The following is a 27821-nucleotide window of genomic DNA, read 5'->3' as shown; positions in this document are numbered from 1 at the left end:
TCTCACCTGACCGAAGACAGCACAAAGCCGAGGATATGCGGAGATGGTTTCCGTGATCCAGAATAAACGCAGAAACGTTCCGATTTATCCTGTGGATTAACGTGACCTTTGTCTGACCACAAAAGAGAAATTTAGACGACAGAAAAATAATTCCCAACGGTTGCTTGGCACGCCATTTTGAAACTCCCGGCCAGAAATTTGTCAAGTGATCTGTCATTGGTTGAACTGTAGGGCGGGCTTTCCAAACTGACCAATCAGCACTGACAATGTATTAGTCGTCGACACGTAGCGAGGTGCATTGTGGGATATATTATGCTGTCTGTAGTTTCCATTTCCGGTACAGAAAGGTTGTTGTGAGAGTTGTGAGGTAAGTTGTATCTCTATTCTTCCCATTTTAAGTGCTTTAGTACTACTTTTTGGCAAATTTTCCTCTTGAAAACGTCTTTAATTTGTCGGAGAGTCCAAAGAGGCCTCGGATAGCTGGTTTATCTGACAAAGAGACTTTTTTTTAATGACGCAACGGGAAAAGTGGGGAGGGGGATTCGACTTTGGGAAACATCCTGAAAATTATGCTGCCAGCCTATCTAGCTTTAGTACAGTACTGGACGATTTCTCGGTCGCTTCTAGTCGCGGCGGCTCTGGTGGGAAGATGTATTTTATTGTATAGGAAGAATTTATATAATATACAAGAAAATACGTCTTCCCACGGCACCAGAGTCGCCGCGGCTACAATATCCTATGATAAAATGATGAATCCTAACCAATGATTGGCTATTGAGATGCAAGGTTTTAAAATACAACTTACTGAATATTGCAATCAAATAGAATAAAGGGCCGAGGTGGTTTTTGTGATGATTTTAAGTTCACGGTTAAAATAACTCTGTATAGATTGGAAATACTGCTTATGCATAGTCGCGGTGTCATGAATTTGCAGTGGATACTGTAAATGCATTTAATTAGTCCGTGTGGTTTAAATTTAGCGCTAACGCAAAAATGGAGTGTTCGCGGTGGTTTTAAGTTTAACTTTGCTACGGCACTATATTCACATACGATGATACTGCTACAATATTGGACAAAAATGTTCACAGTGGTTTTAAGTTTGCAGTGAAACGGTCGCGGCGAAAACTGCAAACATAAAACCACCATGAACATTTCAAGATTTACAGTACTAGACTAATTTCATACTACATCTACTTATATCATTTATAAAATGCTAATATTTGGCTTTAGAATGAGGCTGCGACCGAGGGAAAACTGTACTTTATAAAATCTATCCCTCAAAATGCAGGAAATAGTGTTTAAATTCATTGGTTTTGTGGGGGAAGATTGCCTGCCTCCCTACTGTGGTCATGTCTTTGGCACTCTGCGAGTGACTTGTGCCACACAAAGTTGGCCTTCTGTACCTGACCCCTATGCTGTGACAAAATTCTGGTGAGAACCCTGATCTTTTGACTTACCTGCTTTTATCCCATTCCAGAAGGACCATGTCGTCGGCTTACGATACAGTCCAGAAGGGCAGCCTGAAGCTGAAGGGACCTGACAACGGGGGGATCAAGAAAAAAAAGAAGAAGAAGAAGGAGAAGAGACGGATGTTGGAACAGATCACCAGCAAGGAAGCCACAAGTGAGGAGGGAGTGGAGAGGAGCAAAAAGGTTGGTTTCTTTGTGTTAGGATACTGTAAAATGTAGAAATGTTTGCCGGGATTTAATTCCAGTGTAGGAAGAAAATGAAGGTTTTGAGTTCATACCAGGCTTCCGTATCTGGATTCACCAAGGCACAGGGTTGATCCCAATAAGCCCACTTATAGATTCAAGTACGCATGTCCAGTGTCAAAGGTGAAGGCCCCTTAGTGGCTTGTAACAGTTCTGGTTTCGACCATTGTCTCGATTTGCATAACAATGCCCAGACGGTTTCGTTCACGTCTCAGAGGCCTTCACCTTTGACACTGCGCATGCATACTTGAATCTACAAGTGGGCTTATTTAGAATAGAATATGAACACATAGAATAGATTATTTACCACAGAATATTTAGAACAGAATAGAATAGAGAAAAGTAAAAGATCAGTCAGAAACAACTGTTGCGTTTATACATTTTGAAATTTTTTTCATAGGTTTTGCTAAAAACCTGGTGAAGCAGAAATCTCCTCCAATCACTGAGGAAATGTAGTGGATTCTTAATGAAACGTCTGACTGTTTCCAAGATCTATCCAGTTACTCGAGTAACTCTTACCTTGTGTATCTTATTACCTGGATGTCTATCCTTCATCGACTGTTACTTTTTGTGCATCTTTTTTAAAAACTCATGATCTCCATTTCTCCTCAGCCGGACATGCGGACGCCGGCCCAGCGGAAGTTTGCGCAGGTCCAGGAGAGACGACAGATGGAACGCGTCCTGAACAAGGCGGCGTTGACCCACAAGCAGCGCGTCGAGTCGTTCAACGCACACCTGGACAGACTCACCGAACATTACGACATCCCCAAAGTCAGCTGGACCAAGTAGATGTTTGCTCAAGTGCTGCCAGTGTGGAAACAACTTTCCAGTCATAACTACACATTTTAAAGTCTTCTTTAACTGTCCAACAAATCTTAAATCATTGCAGGCGATGTTCTTTTAAAAAAAGCGAGAAAAACTAGACTAGAAGCGACTAGAACTGAAAATCCCTTCGTATGTCAACTGGAAAGACGTATGGGCAGGAAGAACCCTGGCGTCACAGTGGAATTATCCATGGGATTTCCCCCGCTCGCACCTAATGTTACCGATTTTCAAAAAGGGATCAAGTAGATGTTTACTCAAGTGTGGATAGAAGGCTTTACTTTTAGAACAGAATAATCACACGTCTTGTCCATTAGGGCTGCCTGTGGGTCCACCACTGTGATAGTTAAGTTGGCCAATGGGCCATGGAGGTGAAAAACACAGCTGTGGCTTTTCTATCTACTTGCATTGTATAAATAAGAATGTCATATAGTGACAATAGAAAATGCACACTTAGATCTTACCCAAATATGTAGTCCTTCTATGGAGGATCTTAGCTAGTCAGTGTTTGCAGATTTAGTGGTGTGCTTAAAACACACACAGAAGTGTTTATACAGACTTGAATGTTTTCATGGTTCCCACTTTTATTTACATGTCTACATTTGTTTAAGCAGGTAACCTCAGACTGAGGGATGACCTTTTTTACCTTTGTGTAGCACAACTATGTGTACCAGCATCTCTATGTCTTAGCATTATTATTAAAGGACTGCAACTAGGAACAACAATACCACCACTTAATGTATATCTACTTGTACTACTAGTCCTTACTACTACATGTAAATCATTCATAAGTGTTCAGTATAGTTAATAGAACAGTGCAGATGTATTTATGATTGACTTGGAGGCATTTATAACAATGGCTAAGTAACTGGTGTTTCTGTATATTAAGTTAATGTTGGCTCTGTTATGTAGACAAACTTTTATAACATCTTCCAGAAGCGTTCCCATAACATCTCATGTAACACGGAATATTCTGTTGTGCCAGCTTTTTCCCTTGTCTTTGCCCCCAAATCACTAACTTTGTCAATAAAACTATGACTGTCCTGACGTTTCAACTCATGTTTTTTTTAGATAAAAGGGTACATGAGGACAAACATTACCTCATCCTATTGTCACCTCTACGTATCTTCTTTCTTACACATCTTAAGTGAAGTAACAGAACCACTCACATAGCTGTTCTCAGGAGAACAATAGTGTCTTGTTGCCTATGTCACAAACTCAATACATTTTGTTTGAACCTGTATTGTATGTAAACTGTAAAGCCTACAATACCGGAAGGGTAGCCTCTACCAGTCTCCGCGGGTCGCTGGGAAAATAGTAGAAATTGGCCAAATAGAGTCAATTGTATGAAGGGAGTCGGCAAATGTTCTCTCTATTTCCGACGCGGTTAGTCTGGTAGAGACTACCGGAAGGTTACCTCCCCAGTGTTCTCACGATTAGCTCACGGCGCCTATTCGTTACCGGGTCCCGCGTTGATTTTAACTCCATGTTAAAAACTAATAGGGCCCGGCCGTGCCCCAAAATAGCCCGGTTGCTTCAGGGTACCCAACGCCCGAAAGTGCAAAAAAACAGCCCGCGAACTTCCCGTAGCCTGGAAGCCATCCGATTACTACCGGGGCTCCTACACTCGCTACCCTGAAAATAATCGGGTCAAGCGATCCCAGACGATTTTTTCAGAGTAGTGAGTGTAGGACTAGGAGCCCCGGTAGTGTTAAATCGGAGGGCACCCAGGCTACCCGGCAGGGCCCCTTTTCCAATTGTGACCTAATGCTAGGGTCACATTTCCTAACCGGGACCCGGCCGGACTGTTTGCGGAAACGAAAAATCAAAGTGTATGTCAATACATTTGCACAAGCTATGCTCTTAAATAATTTTGGGTACGTTTTGTGTTTTTGTTGTCTTTTATATCATACTTTTCGTTCCCAAAGACTGCCCGGCCGGGCCCCGGATTTGAAATGTGACCCTAGCATTAGGCTAAGCATAAGTTCCAGGTTAAACAACATTTAGTCTGCGTCGTGTTCCGAGCTGTCCCGTCCCTCCTCCCCCGACCCGTGGTCCATGAAGTCCACGTGGTTCTGCCCCGTGTCCGAGCTGTCCCGTTCTCCGTCCGTCTCCTCGGACCCAGACTCCGCCGGCGCATCCGTGCCCACCGACGTTGTCATGGGAACGTGCACGTGCGCGCGCTCGGCGCCGAACACCGCGCGCTGGAGCTCCACCACCTCTCTGCGCAGGTCCGAGAACATCAGCTGCAGGAACTCAAAAGAACCCGGAGAACCCTGGGAAAATAAAGGAGAGGCGAATCATATATACCAGACCACAGCACATATAGGACAAAAGATACAAAAACCGGAAGTTCTGCTGCAGTACCAAGGGCACATACCAGAGGGCCCAAAATCAACCTTGACCTTCGTCTTCTCAAGATATCAAGTACCTCACATACAAAATATCGTAATCCATCAAGAGGTCCTTGAGTTACGCTGACTACGAAATCAGGAAACACACACAGACGCCAAAAACTATAACTCCATTTTCATGTCGGTAAGCATTAAATGAAAAGTTTGCACAAACATCCTCATAACTCTGATTGAAAGATTTAGACTCTTGGAGAATTAGACTCTAGAGTAGATTCACTCCGGACAAACAACTTGATATAAAGTAACGTTGCGCTTTATAACACGAAATATCACAGTCCTGTAATAGATAGCACACTATCATGTGCTCCAACGCTGGCAACTCAACCGTTTTACAAGTGAGCAGTTCTATATCTAAAAACTTTCCCTTTTTGGCAATTGCATAATGTATGGCCTCTGGCCGACCCTAAGGGGGCTAGCTTTCACATACTAGTAATCTCCCCGGGCAGTTTCGCAACATATATAAAGTATGTAGTATAAAGAATGAAACGATTAACAAACGTACGGGTAGTCCCCTCGGTCCTGGTGCTCCTCTCTCACCCTGGAAGGAAAATTTTTCAAAAAATTCAAAATTCAGTCTCTAGGCTTGTTCAACAGTTCATTGATGACATATAAAATCAGCTCAACGACATCATAAGTGAATCCTCTATCCTCACCTTTTGTCCCTGATTACCCTGCGGGCCGGTTTTACCCTTCGGAAAGAAGAAACGTGGATATTTAGGCAATGGCGTACTGTTTTGTAATGTTGAATGAAAGAATGGGAAAGCACAAATCATATACAACAGACAACATTCTTAAGCCCCTGTCTCACATTCAGGACCTTCCAACGACTACACTGACATTGGTAGGGAATAGCCTGGAATCCATCATATTCTAGCTCCAGTTCGCTCCTCTGATAGTATCCAAGCAGACTGAGTATGACTTTCGAAACTTTGATTTTTCAAAATTCACAGTCGGCTGGCGCAGACGACTTTTGAAAGGCGATCTCGCCGACTGACTCGCAACAACAAATAACCTTGCTCACCACTGAGTAGCTCCCAACCATGGTCTGGAGAAGGTCTGGAAGCCATGGTCAGCTATGTGTATGACAAGGGCTTAAACAAATGGTTCGAAAAGAAGAAAAATACGTACAATCGGACCTCTCCTTCCCCGTTTGGGTTTCGCCACCGGTCCGGCGGGTCCTGGCGGCCCGGGCACACCGGGAAGCCCTCTCGGTCCGGGCGGGCCGGCGGGGCCCGTGTCCCCGTGAGGACCGACGGGCCCTTCCGGTCCGGTTCGGCCGGGCGGCCCGCGAGGTCCCACGGGCCCAGCAGGGCCAGGCGGCGCAGGTACTGCCAGCTCCAGCGCGGTGACGGGGCCGTCTTTTAGCGCAGACGTTTTCGGCGGCTTGTAGGTGGTTGCGAAAACGTCAAACTGTTGGGAAAGAAGTCGTTAATCATAAAAAGAACGGTGCTGATGAACACTAGCAAACTTGCTAATATCAGCATCACCACTGGAAAATCAAAATTAAAACTTAAGATGAAAAATATACTATACAGTGGCAACCAATAATGCAGAATTTGGGTTGGGCGTCGTGTACGTGTTAGAAGAGGACATGGACAGTTGTATTTGAAGAAAAAGGCACAGGGATGATGGAAAATACAAACTCTAAAGAAAAACTGTCGGCCGTATCGATTTAGAACTTGCCCAACGTTCATTTGATATGTGGTTAATGTTATAGTTGACAAATATCAACAGGAGATTCGGTTGACAAAATGTCGATTCTCAACACTAAATGTTAAAAATTTACCACGAAATTGTTACTCAATAGAAAAGTTACTCAAGCTTCATCAAAGTATGAAATCGTTACTTTGTCATATTTGTCATGGAATCAAATTTGGAATCTAGCAGATTCCTAGCCTCTACCAGGCTCCGTCCTATTGTTGGGAAAATAGTAGAAATCAGCCGAGGTACTCTGCTATACAGTAAAGCTCCATTATCGATTATAGCATAGTACCTCGGCTGATTTCTACTATTTTCCCAACGATAGGACGGAGCCTGGTAGAGGCTAGCAGATTCCCAGCAATTTCTTGTGTCTTTAAAACTGATCTCCGTCGACAAACCCAATTTTGTTACCTTCCTCTCTAGTTTTGTCATCTTCTCCTCCACGATCTGCACCTGGTTGCAGCTGGCCGTGCACCTGTCCTTGGTTGGAATGTGCTCCAGGTGCACTTCCGGTCTGGGAGTTTCCGGGACGGTAGCTGCAAACAAGATTGTTCACACATTCAGTAGCCTCTATCTTTTTTTTTTGGGGGGGGGGGTCTTATAATACTCCTTTTTCTGATGACGTACGTCTTTTTGTACCGGGTTGTACGGGCCTATGGTTCAGGTCGGATGCACAAACCACCCAGTAGAAAAAGAAGTCGTCAGCAAAAAGCGTATTATAAGCCCCCGCAAAAGGCCCAGAGAGCCAGCTATGGAGGCTACACACTCAGGACCTTCCCACGACTTTGCTCCCGACCACTCCCCAACCAATGTCGGTGCTGAGTTGGGAGTAGCCTGGAATCCATCCTATTCTAGCTTCAGTGTGCTCCTCTGATTGTATCCAAGCAGAAGATAACTTTTCGTTTCCCTTTCCCGAATTAGATTTTTTCGGCTGGTACAGAAAACTGTAGACTAGTAAGTAACTCGCCGACCAACTCCCAACCACTGATGACCTTGCTCGCGACTAACTCCCAACCTCGGCCTGGAGAAGGTCGTGAGGCTATGTGTGACAGGGGCTTTACACGTCTTCAACCGCAAACTGAGTTTTTACATCGTGCCTTCGTCTTTGTTAGTCGCCCGATATGATATCGACCGATATGATATTTTCATGTAGTTACCTGTTTGAACGCACGTCTTGCTGTCGTTGCCGAGCCTGTACTCCTGTTTGCACGCACAGCGATAACTTCCCTCCGTGTTCACACACAGCTGACTGCACCCGCCGCTCTCAAACTCACACTCGTTCAGATCTGAGAAGTGACGTTAGCAACAATTCACAAATCAGGTCATGGTATACAGTAAAGAATGCAGTGACAATGAAAATGATTTGCTATTGCGCTGAAATAGCTAAATACAGTATGTCAGATAACTAGAGAGAGACAAAGAAAAGTACTCTTATGTATTCTACATTGATTTTGAATACTCAGTTAACATATCACTTTTACAAAGGAAATGCAGAGATCCCTCAAAGCCTTGTTAGACCTTCGAGAACACAGACAGCCATTTTCGGCAACGAGGGATAAGCAATTGTCACTGAGTTTACATGCCTCTTCTACAAAGGAAATTCACCTAGGCGCAGGTCCAAAAGATTTAGCGTTATGCGTTAACTTAACGCAACTAAAACCGCGAAACCAAACTAACAAAAATGCCGTTCAAAGACACTGCATTACCGTCTATACTTTCCACCATGTTCCCACCATGACGTTACTTATAAGAACTGCTATTTCCAAGCAGATGTCGGGCGGCTAAATCGTTTTCCAAGCTGTCCTGTCTCTGAAATTCTGTGACAAATCGTTAGAAAGGTACTTTCGCACAGAAAAGGGCAGCAAGGAAATCGTAACGATTAAGCAATCCCCCCCCCCCAACATCTGCTTGGAGATTGATTAGAACTGGAGCTCACCGATGCAGTACGGTTTCTTTCCCGCCAGGTAGCGCTGCTTGTCCAGCTGGTAACCCGGGTAACAGGTGCAGAGGACACGCCCAAAGTTGTTGGTGCACTGCTGCTCACAGGGGGAGTCCGCGCACACGTCCATGTCTGTGGGTAGGAGGGCGATATATTCATATTCATCTAAAGTACAGCCAGTAGGTACCCATCTGAGTGATGTAGTACCTTTCAACGTGCTCGAGGCTTGATCACGGGACCCCATGTGTTTTACGTCACTTCCGAAAGACAAGTGCAGCTTCAACCAGGATGCCCTTCCCCGGATTCGATACGGATTGTATTTTTCTTCCGTGAGGCTTTGCATTTGCTCTTCATTTCTCGCCCCTTCGTATACGTTTCAATGTGTCAGTCCTCTATTGTTTTGATCTATACGGCTGTATGAAGACTATCTGTGCTTAGGAAGACTGCCTGACGCTGTGTAGAGATTATCACAGCTTAAACTTTTAAGCAGCAATGTTTTGAGCTGACTGTGGCAGCTTGGGTGAACTCTGATCTGAAACGTGTACTTCAGCCTCGCAAATTAAGACAATTCTAAGTGAAGAACGCTCGTAAAACGTAAGTCTGTCCAATTAACAAAATGTGCATAATTTTCACATCGACTGCTGAATGGTCTTCTATAAAAAAAAGCACCTGTTTTGTTTCACCCTATGCGATCTAATCATATATAATAAAAGGTTTGCACGAGTCTGGAAAAAAACAAGGCCCCGTTCATGATACGAAAAAATCAATTTCATTTTGTTATTCAAGTCAATTGCGAGAACGCCCCAAATCGATTTCAAACTAAATCAAGTGCTGGTCTGTAATTAAAAAGTAAAAAGAAAAAAAAGATGACAGTGATATGACTTAGTCTTGGGAAATGCTCTTTAAAAGAAGAAACAGTGAATCCAACCATATTGTGATATTGATTTATTTAGTAGTTTCCAGCGCGCCAGTATTGATTACTCTGAATGGTTAGTTTTGATAATTCCCGCGGGACGCTCTGTGCGTGACTGAAATAACAGCCTACACCACGGTGCATTCATGGCATCGTTTCCCATCCTATGACTATGCATTTACAGCAGGGTTGAGGCAGCTGTTGTCTGCATTGGGCTCAACAGCCACCGTAGTGTAGTGGTTATCACGTGCGCCTCACACGCGCAAGGTCCCCGGTTCGATCCCGGGCGGTGACAGTGATTTTTGCTTCTCATTGCAAAGAGAGAAATGAACTTAATAGGCTTATACAAAACCTATTTCCCTATTCCTTACACTTAGGCACTGTAATTTCATTGAATGAAATTCATTTTCCTAATGCAACTACACAAACCTTCCATCGAGAAACATATCTATTCTTTTATCTCTACTATAACTGACAAGCGAAGCGAAGTTGAATTTATCTAATGTTAATTAGTATTATTGTTATTGTTTTATCTGTTAACTGTATCTGTTGAACATGTTTCGTTGCTACCTGTAATTAGCCAGGTGTGGCAAAATTGTGCAATAAAGGTCTTCATTTTATATAAAAAATGCTACAATATACTTTATGAAGGAAAGAGAGAAATACACTTCTAGGATATGTGATTGCGCAAACCAGTATCTCCTATTTTATCCACGTAAGTACTGTAAACAAACTCGACAATGGCGAAACATTCTTATTGACAGGAACATCTCTTATGAAGCTAGACAAACCACCCATTGCAAAACGTCTGGTCCTTTATTGTTGCTTTACCTAAAAAGCGAGAAGTTGAATGCATTTCTTTTTAATATTAGCTAATTTACTTTGCATTTATTAGCTTTCAATATGTTTTGTTGAGACCTGAACTTGGAAAAAAATGGACAATTAAGTCATTCATTCATTCATTCGTTCTTTCTTTCGTTCTTTCGTTCGTTCTTTCGTTCATTAACTTGTATTACCTTCTGACACGCAGCGTCCCAGCACGTAGTGGTAGCCGGGACAGCATCTGCGTCTGGAAGAAAATGACAAAACGGTGGCATTCATTTCATGACGTCATTGGAGATGGTCGTATGGCAGTACAATTGTGAAGACTGTGATCTTAAAAATGTATACGTGACAGACCTTTATTCGTTTGAAGGCGCCCCTTCGCCAACTTAGCAAATATTGTAACTTTGACATCGTTCAGTTCAACAAATACTTGTATATTGAATCAGTTTATCATTCCTTGTCAAAGTGTTCGTTCGTTCAGGCCTTTGCAGTGCTTAGTGGCACACAGGGCATCGAATTTACTTGCTGCTTCAATAGCAGGGGATATTTTTGCAGGAATGAGTCGCTCGAGGCACCTCCTCGAACACGGGACCCACATTAAATTTTGCGACCCTTCCGAAAGACGGGTGCAGTCCCAACCGAAATGTCCTGCCCAGGATTGAACATGGGGTTTCCAGTTAGCAACTGAGCTCAACTGTAAGGCTGTTACCAGTTTATCATGAGCCAAAAAGACAGCCCTGCGCTGCTGTGTTAGATAATACAAATCAGCCTACTTGTTAACGTTACCATCATCAATCATTCAACTTGTCACCCTGCCTCGCCTTGCACACTCCGTGTACTTAGAGGCCCTGAGTTTGTAGTGACCTATTTCGACGCCACTCCAGAGTCCATGGGTCGTCGCCAGGCGTTTAAACACACAACTGGGGCAAGGCCAACATCGCCATGCTGACAGATCCACCCACAGCCGCACGGACATCGCTCCTATTTCGTAAACAGACGGTTCAAAATTGTCCGGGTTCTTTTTCGCAAGACGATCTCATCTATGTCAAGCAGTTGCAGTGTGCCCAAAGTTCAAGTGCTGACTCTAAACTTCATCCTAAGTTTGTTTTGAGACGAAACAATATTCCGTGGGTTAAATGGAAGTTCAAAGTCAGCCTAATCCACCATGAAACGAAAGAAGAAATAAACAGAATTTGAAAGTATGTAAACATCCCATAAACCGGCTTCAGAGCAGGCGGGAAAGTTTAGGTTACATGAGTGATCACTGCTCTACAGCGGGGAGGTACAATAACTAGCACTTTGGCCATTAGTTCATTCGATGATTTCATAGAAAAACTTCTTATACACTAGTCAATACTTAGCAGATTCGAACCCAAGAAATGGTCAACATAAGGGACTTATTCTTTTATAAATATCATCACCTCCTTAACACCCACTGCCCCTACGGCCTCAAAATGGCTATGGGGCCTTAACCTTTTTTACTTCATTTTGATGTAGTGAATAGTTTTATTCCATACTCATGTCTTGTTCTATGTTTACTGTTGTTGCCATACTTTGTACCTGCTACAATGGTCGCGCAATAAAGTTCTTCTTCTTCTTTACTTTACCCCCTTCGGTTGGCCGGTTTGGATAAAACGTGATTCGTGCGTTTTTCCTAGAATACGGTTTGATTTTTGTATAGCCATTCGTGCGTTTTTCGTTAAGTTCGTGCGCTCTTCACTGACACTCGTGCGAATGCTTAGGCACCCCTGTTCTCCGTTTGTACAAGACACACAAGGATCATCATACAGACACACAGATACATGTACATCTATTACACTGGAGACGGTCGGATCCCTTCGTTTTGAGTCTGTGCCGATGGGTGGCAAAGGTAAACCAGCGAAGTTGCGTGTTAGAAACATCTATCAGACAGTGGAATGTTTGACTCCTCACTCCGGGGACGTTTCCTGTGGATGGATCGCTCCCCGTTTACCCTCCTGTCTGTCAGCCAGAGCTGGACTGCAGCCCAGACATGCCACAGATGACAGCCTGGCGGTCCGCTGACACCGGGTCTTCCGTCGACGTCGCTGGATGTTACAGTTGTCTTCTAGATTTTTCTTTTCCTTCTCTTTCGAATTCTCTCTCTTTCTTTCTCTCTCTCAGAAAAAGCAAATGAAAGTAACATAAGCTACAAAAAACCATGACTCGAACAACCTGCTATTAAATCTTTCTTTTTCTTTCTTTTTACTGCCCTTTTCTTTCTTTCTTTCTTCTTTCTTTCTTTCTTTCTTTCGTTTTCTTTCTTTCTCTCTCTCTCGCCCTTTCTCTATATTTCGTATTTCCTCTTTTCCTCTTCCTCTCCCTGTATGTTTCTTCTTTCTCTATACTCTTTCTTCTTTTCTTCCTCTATATCTGTCTTTCTTTTATTTCCTTCTTTGAAAGATTTCTTTCTTTCTCACTTTCTTTTCTTGCCTTCTTTGAAAGATTTCTTTCTTTCCTACTTTCTCCCTCTCTCCCTGTCTCCTTATCTTTAGTGCCCAACTGGTGAAAATCCTCTCCATACCGTTGCTGAATCCCCTCAGAATGTATTTAAACTGGACAACCACTTCACAGTCCAACCCACTGTAAATTGCGAAGTTCCTCGTCAACTCTAGAATGTCACTAACTGCATCCACTATCCTCGAGTAAACGATACCCAGTGTGTTGACATGCAAGTTAAGCCTCTTCCTGCAACCAATTCCAACTTTACGATACCGTCTCGCTCTGTTTCCAACTCGCTGCCAAGAAGAGGGTATCTGAGACCCACTTGCGGTGTCAAATCAAAATAGTATAAGATTATTGAAACTAGATAACCTTGGCGTCAGCTTCAGTCTTGGCACGAGTCGTTGGTATTTTTTGTTATTCCCTACCCCATCCAGTTAGGGATGTACCTATAGCTCAATTGGTTCTAATAAGTTGGTAACTTTGAGACCCCGGTTCAATTCTGGATAACTCGGTTGGGGCTGCACTTGTCTTTCGGAAGGGACGTAAAATGCCGGTCAAGTGTTTGAGGAGGTGCCTCATGCACGTTAAAGGTGAAGGGCTAGCAACCCCTCCCTGTAAAATATCCCCTGCTACTAAAACAGAATGGAAACTTGCTGCCCTATGTACCTCTAGGCACAACAATGCTCTAAACGATCCCATCCAGTTCCTAGGAATCCTTCCTTTTCTTGATACGTCGTGAGACGATGGTAGCGCGCTCTGGAGGTCGTCATGGCCGTGGGCGCAGGTCGGGAGTTGGTCGCAATCGTCGCACGGTCGTCGTACGATAGTCTTGGGATAGTCGTACATGTGTCGTACATGTGCCGTATCTTCTTACGGAAAAGGCTGTCTTAGATTCTTGTCGGCGGTTGGTTCTGTCATTGCCTGCTTGAAAATTCTACGGCATCAAAATCGTACGACAGTCTACGCGTCGTAAAACAGTTTCTGATGGGCAAACAGAGACCACCAAACAAATACCGAGCATGTTTCCTCACCACACATGTCGCCTACTGACCCCTGACTCTGGTCTCTGACCTTCCCTCCCATGTTTCACACACAACATGCGGTATTTCCCCCCTTCCAGTATAAACGACATGTCCTAACATAGCGAGACCACCCAAACTGTGTTCTCGCACGCAGTCCCAGTCTAGTCGCGAACATATCACACACAACCCGTAACTCTGCCTGGTGAAAATATCAATAGAGGGCTTGTTATCACATTTTTTCACCAAAGAAGATTGTTTATCATCTAGTAAAAGAAATGGAATAAACGATGAACATATCACTATAATAACAGTTACATTTGTATTTGTACGTAGTCCCAGTCTAGTCGCGAACATATCACATACAACCTATAACTGAATGCCTGGTGAAAATATTGATAGAGGGCTTGTTATCACATTTTTTTCACCAAAGAAGATTGTCTATCATCTAGTAAAAGAAATGGAACTAGAAAGGCAACATTTGCTAGCAAATACAGCATGTTTAGCCATACTCCTCGCCATGCAAAAAATAGACTCTCCCAAAATAACAATGGACCATTCTAAAATACTTGCACTAAAAAAATGAATCACCCAGTCCAAAATTGAGTCTTCCAGTAGCACCTCAACACAATATGGACCAGTCCACAACCATATCCACTTATTGATTAACAAATACACTTCTGCTAACAAATGGACTTTTTCATAATCATTCCAGCTCAAAATTGAAAGAAATAATTAAAGAATCCTCCCCTTGCAAGAATGGGATATTCCGTGCCATTTCCATGTAAACCAGTCGAAAAATATCCGCTGAAAATTACCCTCTTGCGCATAATCAACCCAGTTCAAAATTGAATTAAAAAAGATCAACCCCAGGGAAGAATGAAGTTTTCCATAGTATACATATGAAGATTTGACAGGAGAAGAAGGAAATGACCAAAAACAACATATTTGAGTCAATTCCAAGTCACCGAGAGGGTTTTGATATAATATTTGTAATATGTTTGAACTATTTTGATTAAAAGAATGTCTAAGTCACAATAGTTCTAAAGTGTTCAAACAATTAGAATTGAAACTTATAACATGTTTGAACTTATTTCACATACGTTGGAAACATTTCGAACGTAACTACACAAAAATCTCTTTATTTAGAACAGTTTCAAACCATCTATCCAAATGTTTCAATGTTCGAACAATTTGTAACAAAAGATTTTCACAATTGCCACCATAAACGAAGGTGCTAAGTCCTCCTGTGTGTTTCTGCCTATTTTCGGTGGCCGCGCTAGACCACCAGCGGATTTGTTTTGACGGAGCGTCACCCGCGCGCGACGATGTACACTGTTCGGCACCGCTAATATCCGGCATTTTCCCGCTCCAAAACACTCCACAAGACCCACGTTTTTAGTGTTTTGCCTCGTGTTCAACACGATTCGATTTGCATTACTAACGGGACGAAAATGTTATGATAGAAAAAAAATTCACCCCGTCCCGGCGTCCGTCCCAAAAACATGAACGACATGAAAATATATTTTCTTACAGATTCAATCACGAAAATCAACAGCATGGGATTCCAAATTTTCGCAACGGCCGACCATTTATCATGGTTGAACTTCCTTCCAATGCGTGCGATAGATAAACATTCCCGGCACATAATAGTCACTAGTAACGGGCGGGTGCCGAAGTCCGATAGTACCCTAAGTCCGATATATTTTTAAATCTTACTATTACTATGTTGTGCACGGGTGCATGCACATGATGATGATAGGTAGTTATGGACTATGCCTCTGTGTAAAAAAAATACAAGGTCAAAAAGTGTGTCGAGGTTGATAGCTCAAACAGCTAACGATTGAAATATTTGTATGAATTTGACGCTACTCTCGGTGGTTGACGAGAGAACTTCTCGAGAACATGGCCTTCAAAAATGTTAAATCATTTAGTTTAAGATGCGGAATGTGGAAGAATACCACCACATGTATGAAGCTCGTTTATTAAACTTGTCAAGAAACACACCTGTGTCCTGCCTGTGTCTTTGAACTTGGTATAATCTAGGCTTAATGTCACGTAACGTGCGTACACTGGCATTCCTCCGCCATCTTTACCAGTCACGTGATTCGAAGTCATGTGATCATCGAACGCAACCCAACACGTCCCTCACTTCCCTCACCACACATGCTTCAGATTGCAGTTTAGCGCTCATCCGCATGAAGTCGCGGTAAGTAAATGTTACTGGGGTATCTATTTGACGTTTTAGTGTATATAAGTTGAACTTTGACAACTAAAGATACGATTGTTGAACGTGAAGATTCCAAAACACGCTATGCATCAATTTATATACAATCGAATGCCTGGATTGAATTCGAACACCACAAGGTTAAAACAATCAAGCGCTAATTTTGGTTTAATAAGTATGTAACAATATGATTGGAGTTGGTGACATCGTTTTTCATTGCATATTACACACGATATTAAACAAATTGAGTGTTCTCTGTTTGACATTTGAGGTGTGTGTGGGGGGGGGGGGGGCGGCTAAAAATAAATCACTGCTGTGTCGTTTACAATCAATATTTCTAATCTCATTGTTACTAGATGGCATCCGGGGCCAAAAAGAAACAACGCAGTTACTCATATACCGACATGGAGGCTGCCCTGTCAGCCGCTAAAATTGGCCAGGATAAAGTCACTGTCTACGGACTGTCGAAGACGTATGGAATACCAATATCGACGTTAAACGATAGGTTAAACGGCCGTTCTGGAGAAGTCATGGGCAGGCCGTCTGTCCTTACTGAGGAGGAAGAGACAGCCCTTTGCGAATACGCCAAATATTTGGCTGACAGGGGATTCCCTCTGACAGTAAGAGTGATTAAAGCGTTAGCACATCAAATCGAAATAAAACAAGCAAAAGCAAGGGGTTCAAGTTCGAAGTTCAAGGAGACGGGGCCAGGAAAGAAATGGTGGCGGGGATTCAGGCGTCGACATCCTGACCTAAGCCTACGGTCACCCGACCAGCTAGATAAAGAGCGGGCCATGTTCGCAACCCAGAAGGTTGTGATTGATTACTTCATGCTCTTGGAGGATGTCTTGACCGAAGCAAATGCTAAAGATAGAAATCCCCATGTCCTTTACAACGCCGATGAAACGGGGGTTGACCTATCCGCCAAAGTATCGAAAGTGATAGTGCCACGCTGGGCGAAAAGGTCGCCTTCACGACGAGGAGGGAGTCGGGACCACGTGTCCGCCCTCATCTGTGTGTCCGCTGCAGGTCAAACAGTCCCTCCAATGATCATATTCAACAAGAGTTTTCCCGGGGGCTCCTACACAGAGGGGGGACCTGCAAATGCCATCTATGCCTATTCCGAGTCGGGATTTGTTGACGACGTGCTATTTGAAAAGTGGTTCACTCAGTCGTTTGTTCACCATGCACACAAGGATCGTCCTGTCGTACTAATTGTTGACCAGCACTACAGCCACTTCACACTCAAGGTCTTGGAGGCGGCTGTCAGCAACAACATCATTATCCTTGGGTTGCCACCCCACACAACCCATTTCTTGCAGCCGCTAGATGTTGCCATTTTTTCACCATTAAAGACGAAATGGGCCCAAACCCTTGAGGTAATGCAAGCGGCCAATCCGCATTTCCAAGTGACGAAAAGGAACTTTGCGAAGATTTTCAGTAATGTATATGATACCACAATATCTCCATCCCTTATCAAAAATTCGTTCAAGAAAACGGGAATCTTTCCTCTGAATGATGATGCCATCGACGATCGCTGGGTAAGGATGTCAACGAAAGAGTCTGGAGAAGAGATTGTACAAGTGCCGTCTTCCGCTGCTACGTCCCTAGACTCACTACAGACGCCTTCCACTTCCACATCACTACAGACGCCTTCCACTTCCACATCACTACAGGCGCCTTCCTCTTCTACGTCACTACAGACGCCTTCCTGCTCTACTGCGTCCTGTCAGGTCTGCCATGCACCCTGCACTATTTGCCATCCAATTCACAGCCCTCTGATTAAACGCATTGTTCCACCAGCATTACAGGACCTGCTCCTGCCCATCTCAACACCACAATCCTCTACGCGCAATACGCGCAAACGGCTCATTGGTAGAGTTCTAACACACAATGAAGTAATGGATGAAATTAGAAAGAAAGAAGCGGAAAAGAAGGAGAAGGAAGAACGCAAGGAGAAGCGAAAGGCTGAGCTCGCCCAGAAGCGTGAAGAAAAACGTCAAAAAGAAATGGAAAAAAGTCGAAAGAAGGAAGAGAGGAAAATTGAGGCGCAGAAGAAGTTGGAAGAGATGGAAGCGAGAAAGCGAAAAAGACAGGAAAAGCTGCAGGCATCTAAGAAGAAGCGACATGATGAAGAAGGGGATAAGGAGAACCAGCGGCAGCCGACCGATGCCTCATCCAGTCCTACAGTGGTAGGTAGCGTCACTTTGGCAACGTGATTTAGACACAACCTGATTTAAGAGTTGGAGCATGCTAGCAGAAATGACGTTTTGACTGAAAAAAATGGTGTACAACTGAATATTTCGTCGTCTTTTTCATATGTTATGGTGTTCGTTGTGTTCTATGAGTGTACAGATAACCTGAATATCCCTTGTAATTTGTTTACAGACACTGTCCAGACAGCGACGTGCCCCAACATGGCTGCAACAATACGAAACAAGCAGCTCTCCAATTTAGAATTCGAAGTTTAAAGAGCGAGTTGACAAATCGAGGTTGTTCCAGTGGTGCGTCGAGTACGGAACAAAGGACCTGGCAAAACGATTTGTTGAATAATTTAGAGGTTTTAAGTTCATCCTATTACGCAATTCGTATGAACATGATGAGAGGATAGGTGTGGGTGCTAGTTGAGACAGGTAGTTTCGGGTTTGACCATTTACAATTTTATAGAACAAACATAATCTATGAAGGTGTCTTCTGTCTGACAGTGTTTCCCAACCAAGTTCATTCCTAGTTGCCAAGTAAGCATTGATATTAGCTGATATATTAGTCAGATGGATACCCATAAACACTCTAGCTCCTCGGGAACTATCATGTCCTGTAATGGTTTTGCTGTTAGAGAGTTTTTCACGTAAAAAGCCACAACGCCCCCTCTTCTTGACGGGCGAGTGTATCCATCATTACATTATATTATTATATCCGTAAATTACGTTTGATCATTCCAAATGTCTGTTAAGCCATAGCTATTATTTTGTTAACATGGGTTAATTTGACGCCCATGTATGGGTTGTTTTTTGTTGTATCGTCACGCCAAAATGTTAGCTACAATATAAAAACATGACAACCACAATCGACTTGTCAGATAACAAAATTGGTTAATTTTTTATTTTAGGTAAACGCGATTAATTGAGTAAACTAGTCCTCTGCCAAAACGGCCTCTACTTTAATGACGGAATAGCCGCGCTTCACGTAGGCCTCCTTCAGGGTCACGATCAGCCGCTCAGGCCTCCCGCCACACATCTTCAACACCTCCTCCTTCTTCTTCTCGGGCACCCAGCCCACCTCGACCCATGTGTCGTCCATAATGGCGTACGCCATGATGCCAGCAAAGGGCGCCCCTGGACGATGGTACATTTTGAATTTCATTGCGGGGGGGTCTTCACATTCCATCACCTTAGCGGCACTGGCCGTGTAATGAAACGTCGCCAACGTGAGATTCTGTAAACCAAATTAATAGCTTTTGAGTGACAATACCAAGTACATGACCTTGTTAGGACATATATGTAACGTTTAAAGGTTAGCTAATTCTTAGAGTGATGGCACAGTCGAAAAGACGTAGGCAACTTTTTTTTATCTAGAAGTAGCACAAGAAGGTCATTCGTATTTCTATCTTTTTCTAAAGTGAGCAGAAAATATACTTACCATCGTATCAGACGCTCTGTTTATAGCAGAAGTCGTGCGTCGTGTGCATGTGTCGCAATGTAGGTGAAATTTCTGTCACGATCTTTGCGAGGTGAGCGTGGCGGGAAAAGTAGCCGGACTATACCATTACTGGGTATTTTGTTTTTATTATTTACCTTCATTTATTCATTTACTTGCCATTTTTCTCTTTCATCCTTTCACAACTATTTATGATAATGATTATTCACGGTATGAAATATACATTTGAACCGATATCAACTAAGTAATTACCCTATATCTGGAATACCTTTTATGAAAATGTAAAAGTCTAAGCCTCGGAGACGATACCAATTGTGCCGATATGGGTATAGCACGATCGTAACGAGGCATACTACCAAATGAATAACGTTTCTTAGTAACTGATGTACAAGTAGAGATTTTACAATCTCAACTAAAGAAATATGCTATCATTTTATTCATGCAACAGACATCTCCACTGCCTATGATAGTCACCCCTAAATCACACCCCTGGCTGCAGCGGTTGTTGGTGCGTCCGTGAAGATAGCAACTTACGCTATTGTCATGGTATGATAGTTGAGGATGTGGGGAATTTCACTGTGAAAAAAAAACATGACTGTTTTTCTGCCAACAGTGGACGCGTCTTCCTTAAAATCTGCTCGAAATGCACATGCCTGGCCTTGCAATGGAACAACAAAGGACGTTCACCGCGCATTTCGGGAGTTTGCATGCGGTGTCGCACATGGTACAAAGGTCATCCGGGACGTTTCACGGTCTTTCAACTGTGAAGTCATGGTGAAATGTTGTTGTGTTGACATCAAGGTGTAAGTGCGTGCTGGTTGACAGGGAGGATAAAAGAAGCTGTAGTTTTGTTGAGCAGAACCATGGAGAAAAAGAGACCGTTTTATAAGCCGTGCAGGTGATGTGGAACATGTGTTTGAAGTTCATTTCTGATTTTGAACTCGCCACGCTGAAGCAGGTCGCGCCATGAAAAAAATGGGACATGTTTGCGACAGAGAAACAATATTGTGAATTTTCTGTCTTATTTTTGTGTGCATAAAATACTCTTACATATCCAGAAATGACTTGAAGGTTTTTATATCGGACTTAGGAGACCCTTTTCTGCTGGAACGTTCCACCAGAACGCGAGTCAAATATGTGCTGTAACTTTCGTGTGCTCCCAAACTGCAGCGCGAATAGCTATAATTATATAGAATCCACGTCCATGCAGCTAAAATCACAGTTTTACGGCTGCCATGAGATCAAAGCTTAGGTTTGATGGGTAGACAGTGAAATACATAAGGACACAAGGCATGCGCATACACGTAGAACATGTGTCGGACTTAGGCCTCCGCCCGTTACCAGACTAACGCAAGCTAATGATGATAATAGGGAGAAAGTTTGTCAGTGAAGTTTGGCCACCAGAGGGTACATTCATTTAACGTTACAAGCTAGCGCAAACGGGCGAATCATTTACCTTACCGGGGACTGACTCTACCAGCCGCTACGCCACGTACTGAATAGAACACTTTTCGAATCAAATTCATTTTCCAATGTATCCCTCCGCGGTCCATGGAATCGCCGACTCAAATTTCCCGCGCCGCTTTCGCGCCGCCGATGAAATTTCATCCGACTTTGACAGCTGATTTCATGACGACATCCGGCCTCTTGGACACCATGGCGGTAAGTGATGGACATGTTTACCGTGTGCTCTCCATTCAATCCCTTTTTGTGCGGTTTTACAAGGATTTTCACTAGTTTAATGAACAAATTTGGAACACAGTGAAATTAGCAAAATGGCAGCATGGTAAAGGGTTAAAATTTCGTCGATTTTCAGATTGGGGGCATCTGCATTTCGCCCTCGATTCTGTTATCAACTGATAGTGCGTCAGGACTGTTTAACCCTCGTCTATATCCCATGTGAAATTCCTGTTGGTTTGAAATCTGGGTATGTTTAAAATTCCATGTTTACTTAGGGCCCTTTTTTGAGCGATTTACGTAGTTCGTAGTGTTCGTAGTGCGAGTTCTATGATGTTTTTTTACTGCTTAACGTGTGGCAGATGTGATTTATTGGGGGTATTTCTTGTAAACATGACAGCTATCGAGGGTCTTACCTTTATGATTCGCTGTAAAATGTCGACATAACGTGACAAATATTCTGATTCTTAGTTTTACTGTGTGCTGGGAGGAATTTTGATTGAAAACAGCCGAGAATTTAGCTGTGAAAGATAACGTTATAACATCGTTCAATGTGTTAACATGGCCTGGTCGGGACCATAATTTCCCGCCAATACAGTCACATGTCTTACGTTGTCAGGCAAAGAAAAACAAACTTGCATAACAACGTAGGTTCATGGTTGGTAGTATGATTAGGTTTGCAACATGAACGCAGGTGGCTTACACATGTAGTAATTTTTTTTCCCAAAAATATTTTCGTCCATACTGTAAATTGCAGAAAGCAGCAATGAAATGAGGAAATGCATGCTATACTGTATACATTGCAAAAAAATATTTGAGACAACATCAATAAGGTAACATTATGTGTCCTTAATCTAGAAAAAATGATGCATTGATGTATCTCATTTCTTGTTTCAGATCATCCTGGCGTTCAGTGACTCGATTGGTAAATATCTGTCTAATCATGCCACCTTCTCTCCTGACATCTTATTTTCCCTTAATGCGCACCCTGGAGCTTCAGTATATGATTTGACTTCTGATATTTCACGTCACCCTTTTGTTGAGCCGGATGTGGTGTTCGTGCATGTGGGGACCAACAATCTCCCCATGTACCGTCCACTCAGCCGGACTCTTGATGATTTCAGTTCTCTTATTTCTGTTACCAAGTCCCGCTTCCCGTCAGCCTCTGTTGTCATCTCTAGCATTTTGCCTAGGTTTGACTATGAGGTCTATGACAGGAGGCGCCTTGAGTTGAACGCTCATTTGCTTAAAGCCTGTGTTCAAGCCAGGGTGTGTTTTTCCTTGACAATGGTAGCCGGGCTGACCGGGCCATGTTTTCAGTTGATGGTTTGCATTTGAGTAGAGCTGGTAATTTGAGTTTTGCTCGGTATCTCTCAGCCCGTTTGAAGTTGAACTTCTACTTGCAGCTGCACCGTCGCAGCTGTGAGCGTGAGGACCGCTATGTGTTCAGGGATGAGGAGTGGCCGGGGTTGGAGGCAGATGGAGGAAGGAGGAGTACAAGTACCCAGTAGCTACTAAGCTAGAGGTGAGAATGTTATATAGTGGGCCCATTAATCCTTCAGGGTGGGTAGAACAGGTTAAACAGGTAGGTACCAGGTAAGAGTAGTGAGGAGAGAATAGAAGATGAGTGTGATGTTGTTACCTGTAACAATAGTGAGGAGAAGGTAGAAGATAAGTGTGATGTACCAGGTAAGAGTAGTGAGGAGAAGGTAGGAGATAAGTGTGATGTACCAGGTAAGAGTAGTGAGGAGAAGGTAGAAGATAAGTGTGATGTACCAGGTAAGAGTAGTGAGGAGAAGGTAGAAGATAAGTGTGATGTACCAGGTAAGAGTAGTGAGGAGAAGGTAGGAGATAAGTGTGATGTACCAGGTAAGAGTAGTGAGGAGAAGGTAGAAGATAAGTGTGATGTACCAGGTAAGAGTAGTGAGGAGAAGGTAGAAGATAAGTGTGATGTACCAGGTAAGAGTAGTGAGGAGAAGGTAGGAGATAAGTGTGATGTACCAGGTAAGAGTAGTGAGGAGGAGGAGACAGGAGATAAGTGTGATGTACCAGGTAAGAGTAGTGAGGAGAAGGTAGGAGATAAGTGTGATGTACCAGGTAAGAGTAGTGAGGAGAAGGTAGGAGATAAGTGTGATGTACCAGGTAAGAGTAGTGAGGGCAGGGAAGAAGATAAGTGTGATGTATCAGGTAAGAGTAGTGAGGAGAGGGTAGGAGATAAGTGTGATGTACCAGGTAAGAGTAGTGAGGAGGAGGAGAGAGGAGATAAGTGTGATGTTGAAGAGAGTTTAGTCTATGCAAAAACATCAGTGGTTTCAGTGCTCTTTCCATTCTTTATTAATTTCCAAGGCAAGTTATTTACTGTACAGGCAAGTAGCAAATGTATTCAGGTGTGTAAACTGCAAAAGATGGTTAGTGAGGTATGTGGACTCTGTATTTCATGTAAAAACCTTAGTTTAGATGGTTGTTTTCTCGGTGATGAAAATAAAATTGTAGAAGTTCATGGTAAGATGGTATCTGTAACATTTTTAGGTCGTGGGGGAGGCAAAACTATCAATTTCCATCCAGATAGGCCATGTTTCACAGCCTGTGCCTACTGTAAGAAACCATCTACATTTCAATTTGATGAGTATAGGCATCCACAGGGATGGAATGAAGCACTCAAATTTGTCAGAAGGTTCAATTTTATGTAACTATTGTTATCAGTGTTTATATAGATCAGGTAAGCTTGTTAAGGGTGAGGAGAATCTAGAAAAAAGACTAGAAATGTTAAAAGAATTTGATTCAAAACATAGCCCAGAAAATGTACCACAATTAGCTTTGCACCAAGTTTCTTGTAAGGTAGGTGAAATGTTTTTGGATAACAAATCTCTGCTTCTTGTTGATGCCTATGATATATATGTAGAAACTGTTCAAATGCTTCTTAATGAATTTGAACATGATAAACAGAGTGATGAAGATGATGCATTATATTTTAGTGCCAAGTGGCTATTAGTTGGACTCTTCAGTGATCTGGGAAACTTTTTGATAATTCACAAAAGTTCAAGTAAATGCAACAGATTAAGTGTACTGTTATACTATAAAGACTGTGATTTGATTAAATCTCTACATTTGGCTGTATCTGCTGCAAGGTTAGATATTTACAGGCATGATCTTGAGTTGAAGTCCATTCAGTCTAATGTTGCTTCCATGTTCACAGATGTAAATAAAGACACAATTAATTCTACTCTTTTATCTTCTTTGATGTATATGAATAGTTTGATTCATAGAGAATCCTCCAAATTCATTGATAAGTTTGTTCAGAGTCAAATCTCCTTGCATGAAATTGATCTGTTGCAAATTTCAAAAGAAAAATAAATCCTGTTGTATGGAACTTTATTGTTGTGCTTACTATGCAAAAGTCTGAAATTCCTATGTCTGATTCTGAATCATTTGACATGAATGAAGATTATTTATCATTTCTTAAGGATTAGTCCAGCCATAGTTCTTCCAAGTTTTTGAGATGCCTCTTTTTACTACTTTTCTTATCTTATTTATTGTCTCTGAGGGTCAGTGTAGTTATCCTTTCCATATGATTAATTCATTGATTCATTCTTATAGTCAGTCTACTGATCTAATGCAATTGTAAAATCGTCTTGGTGTTTGTTGTTCCACTGATTCTCATAATAGATTTATTGCTCGTATGTTAAATCAATTGAAATTGGAGGATAATTATTTCAATTTGACAGAAGGTTCCTTTACTGTAGCTTCCATAGACAATATAAATAGTGGTAGCCCCCATGCAGCTGTGACAGGTAGTCCCCGTGGGTGGAATGGTACTTCTATTCAAGCCGTCCAACCCAAACCTAAAACTCTTCTTGTTTCTAAGCCAAATTCAACATCTGTATGTTCTAGTGAAGATATCTCTGTAGACATAGATAATGTTGCTGAAAATGATGAGCCTGTTTCAAAAAAGATTAGATTAGTTTCAAAGTTTAGGCAATAAAAAAGATCTCAAAACGAAATTGATAGTACATGTATTTTATGGGTTATGAATAATTCTTCATATGATATATATATAATATGATATAAATCTGTGTATAATTTTTATATACAGTCAAACCTGCCCAAGGCGACCACCCGGCGGACCGGGCAAAAACGGTCGCGATGGACAGGTGGTCGCCATGAAGAGGATTCCACTCACATGTTTCCAGGTCGAGGTTTTCAAATACAGTACGTAAATCAGGATGGAAATTATGTGAATTTAGACAGCATGACCCCCACCAGGTTCAATTCTCATTGACAGAAAGATCCTACAAAAATTTTCCGTTATCGTTGTAATAATTGTATACCGCTACATCGTGTACAAATTTTCGTCATAATTTTGACTACAAAACAATGGTTGCCTCGATAATCTCGCAGCGCCCTCCCGCATTCACACGTTACACACACGCACATCATCGAAGTTTTAAGGCCTAAGACAAATCCCGAGATAACACCTGCTGGCCCCAGCCTTTTTTGGGGCGCCGACCGCTGGATAAAGGGGTCAAAAAAGTTTTCGATCTGACAACTAAAGATGAAAACGGAACGGTGTGATTTCGTCGCGCCACCAAGATCTGTGCGACCGCATGGATAGGTAAGTCAGTGCAGCAGAACGCACAGCGTCCAATAAAGGTTTGTGAGATTCATGGAAATAAAAAGAAAAAAAGAATATCAATTTTCATCAATAACTAGAGTATTCACAAATGTTCATACACAAAAGCATCGTGTTTCAGAAAGGTCAGCGGTACGCCAAATCCGGGCCGCCCCAAATCCAAGATGGCGTCGGGACCAAGGAACAACATTTCTCGCCCGATGTTTTGCCCGCCGCGAAGTCATTTTTCGGTGGGATTTAGTAAGACACAGTGGCATTTTTGTTGAAAATTCAAAAATAGAGAGTAATTTCTGTGAAATCTGACTTTTTGACGCCATGCACTACGTATTCGTTTTTAAAATTGAATTTAAACCGACCGGAGTTCGCGGTAAACTATAAGATTACGATAGGCACAACAACATCACAAACATTTGTCTTTTTACAATTTTTATAGGGGGAACGTTTTATCAAAACACTTCATGGAGGAATCGATGCTAGAACATTGCTATTCCATATATTTTTGTCCTTATTTTTGTCATTCAAAGTCTTGAAAACATTTCCGTGAAATCCGACAGCAAAATGATCCAATGTCACCGCACGCTTGAAAATTAGGCGGCCGCCATGGGCAGGAATTGTGCTCTGTGCGGTCCCAATTCGTGGCGGTCGCGGTCGCGTTGGACAGGTGGTCGCCTTGGGCAGGCAGCTTAATGCTTGTGCCTATGGGGAAAATTTTCGGGACCGAGAAAAAGCGGTCGCCATGGCCAGGTGGTCGCGTTGAAAAGGTGGTCGCCTAGGCAGGTTTGACTGTAATATAATGTAATATGGTAATTTGATATATGAATCTTAACATAATAGTAAAATAACGATGCTGAATGGATGGTGAATGAGTGTGAGTGTTTTATACTTATGTGATATGGATAATCAAAGAACAGTAAGTATGACAAATAGAAATTAACACGCTTTCTGTTTTTGCATTAGGTGGAGTTGGACCCCAGATCAGCTGAGGACATGCTTCTTGCAGCTCATTGTCCATACCTTTCATTTCTTTGATTGGCAATATATCATGATTGAGATAATGAGTGATGTAATTCAGATATGATAACATGCCTTGAATCATTGTGAATGCAGAATTTTATATGATACTCAAATTTTCATAAAATAATGTGAAATATTATCTGTTTTATACGGGTGATGTTCTGCTTTGGATGCTCATTAGACAGCTGTTTTAGTTAATCATATCTTTCGGCATGATTGGAACTATATCACTTGGAATTATATCATTCTGGTCAAAAAAGGTCAGATGTTTGGCAACAGATACCAGATACTAGTACCTGAGATGAGATTAAAAGTCTTGTTTCCAATTCGTCATTGATATTTTTGAATCACATATTTGTTCAATAAAGTTTGGCATGAAGTTGACATATATGGCTCTTTCTATATTTATTTTGGACAGTAGAAAGGGTAATTTATCATATAATATAGATGAAGGTAGGACAGAGAAGAAAGGGTTTTAGAATCACTCCTTTTTTATTTCTTATATGTACAATATAATATAATAATTATTATATATATTTATATATTAGGCCACATTACTGACAGTACACCACTTTCTGCTGAGCATGACTTTAAGTATATGATACTTAACCAGTACACTGTAGGGTATAGAATATAACCAGTAAACTGTAGGGTAAATCCTGGTATTGCTGGAGTTTCTTAGGTTATTGGGAACCGGCAAACTCTTGATTAGATGGATCAGATTATTTCATAGTGAAAACCTTAATAACCAGAAAGGCAGTGTAAGCTTTGCAACCAGATACATAGTGTTTACCTTCACGTGGTCTAG

General features: G+C 42.3%; 4 protein-coding genes, 2 long non-coding RNA genes and 1 other non-coding gene across 10 annotated transcripts in view; 4 read left to right on the top strand and 3 right to left on the bottom strand.

Annotated features, from left to right (window-relative positions):
• The window catches only part of LOC136428966 (coiled-coil domain-containing protein 171-like), a 29110-nt gene extending 28905 nt beyond the window's left edge, over window positions 1-205 (bottom strand). For all 3 annotated transcript variants that reach the window (XM_066418813.1, XM_066418814.1, XM_066418815.1), the window contains exon 1: window positions 7-205. The gene's annotated coding sequence lies outside the window, so the exon portion shown is untranslated. The remainder of the gene's footprint in view (window positions 1-6) is intronic.
• A 1246-nt stretch (window positions 206-1451) lies between these two features.
• On the top strand, window positions 1452-3581 carry LOC136428965 (protein FAM32A-like). The gene is made up of 2 exons (XM_066418812.1): window positions 1452-1652; window positions 2325-3581. Exons 1-2 carry the CDS (start codon window positions 1485-1487, stop codon window positions 2499-2501), a joined length of 345 nt encoding a protein of 114 aa, XP_066274909.1. The 5' UTR covers window positions 1452-1484; the 3' UTR covers window positions 2502-3581.
• A 226-nt stretch (window positions 3582-3807) lies between these two features.
• LOC136428964 (collagen and calcium-binding EGF domain-containing protein 1-like) overlaps window positions 3808-27821 on the bottom strand; it is a 62114-nt gene continuing 38100 nt past the window's right edge. The window contains exons 3-10 of the mRNA XM_066418811.1: window positions 10518-10570; window positions 8586-8720; window positions 7807-7935; window positions 7061-7185; window positions 6077-6358; window positions 5602-5637; window positions 5451-5486; window positions 3808-4810 (exon numbers count right to left, since the gene is read on the bottom strand). Coding sequence (XP_066274908.1) covers window positions 4538-4810; window positions 5451-5486; window positions 5602-5637; window positions 6077-6358; window positions 7061-7185; window positions 7807-7935; window positions 8586-8720; window positions 10518-10570 — 1069 coding nt within the window. The 3' untranslated portion in view covers window positions 3808-4537. The remainder of the gene's footprint in view (window positions 4811-5450; window positions 5487-5601; window positions 5638-6076; window positions 6359-7060; window positions 7186-7806; window positions 7936-8585; window positions 8721-10517; window positions 10571-27821) is intronic.
• On the top strand, window positions 9724-9796 carry Trnav-cac (transfer RNA valine (anticodon CAC)). Its single transcript has one exon. It is a non-coding gene; the product is annotated as a tRNA-Val (tRNA).
• LOC136428961 (uncharacterized) lies at window positions 16330-19102 on the top strand. The gene is made up of 2 exons (XM_066418809.1): window positions 16330-18227; window positions 18424-19102. Exons 1-2 carry the CDS (start codon window positions 16392-16394, stop codon window positions 18490-18492), a joined length of 1905 nt encoding a protein of 634 aa, XP_066274906.1. The 5' UTR covers window positions 16330-16391; the 3' UTR covers window positions 18493-19102.
• Window positions 19108-19790, bottom strand: LOC136428962 (uncharacterized). Its single transcript, XR_010754687.1, has 2 exons — window positions 19675-19790; window positions 19108-19470 (listed from the first exon to the last, which is right to left on the bottom strand). It is a non-coding gene; the product is annotated as an uncharacterized lncRNA (long non-coding RNA).
• LOC136428963 (uncharacterized) lies at window positions 21363-27397 on the top strand. 2 transcript variants are annotated; one of them, XR_010754689.1, is made up of 4 exons: window positions 21363-21619; window positions 22267-22294; window positions 22776-22894; window positions 26957-27397. It is a non-coding gene; the product is annotated as an uncharacterized lncRNA (long non-coding RNA). The 2 variants fall into 2 exon arrangements; XR_010754688.1 differs by having other exon boundaries at window positions 21363-22294.

Source organism: Branchiostoma lanceolatum, chromosome 2 (genome assembly GCF_035083965.1).
Source record: "Branchiostoma lanceolatum isolate klBraLanc5 chromosome 2, klBraLanc5.hap2, whole genome shotgun sequence".
NCBI lineage: Eukaryota > Metazoa > Chordata > Leptocardii > Amphioxiformes > Branchiostomatidae > Branchiostoma > Branchiostoma lanceolatum.
This window is presented reverse-complemented; position numbering and strand designations above follow the sequence as displayed.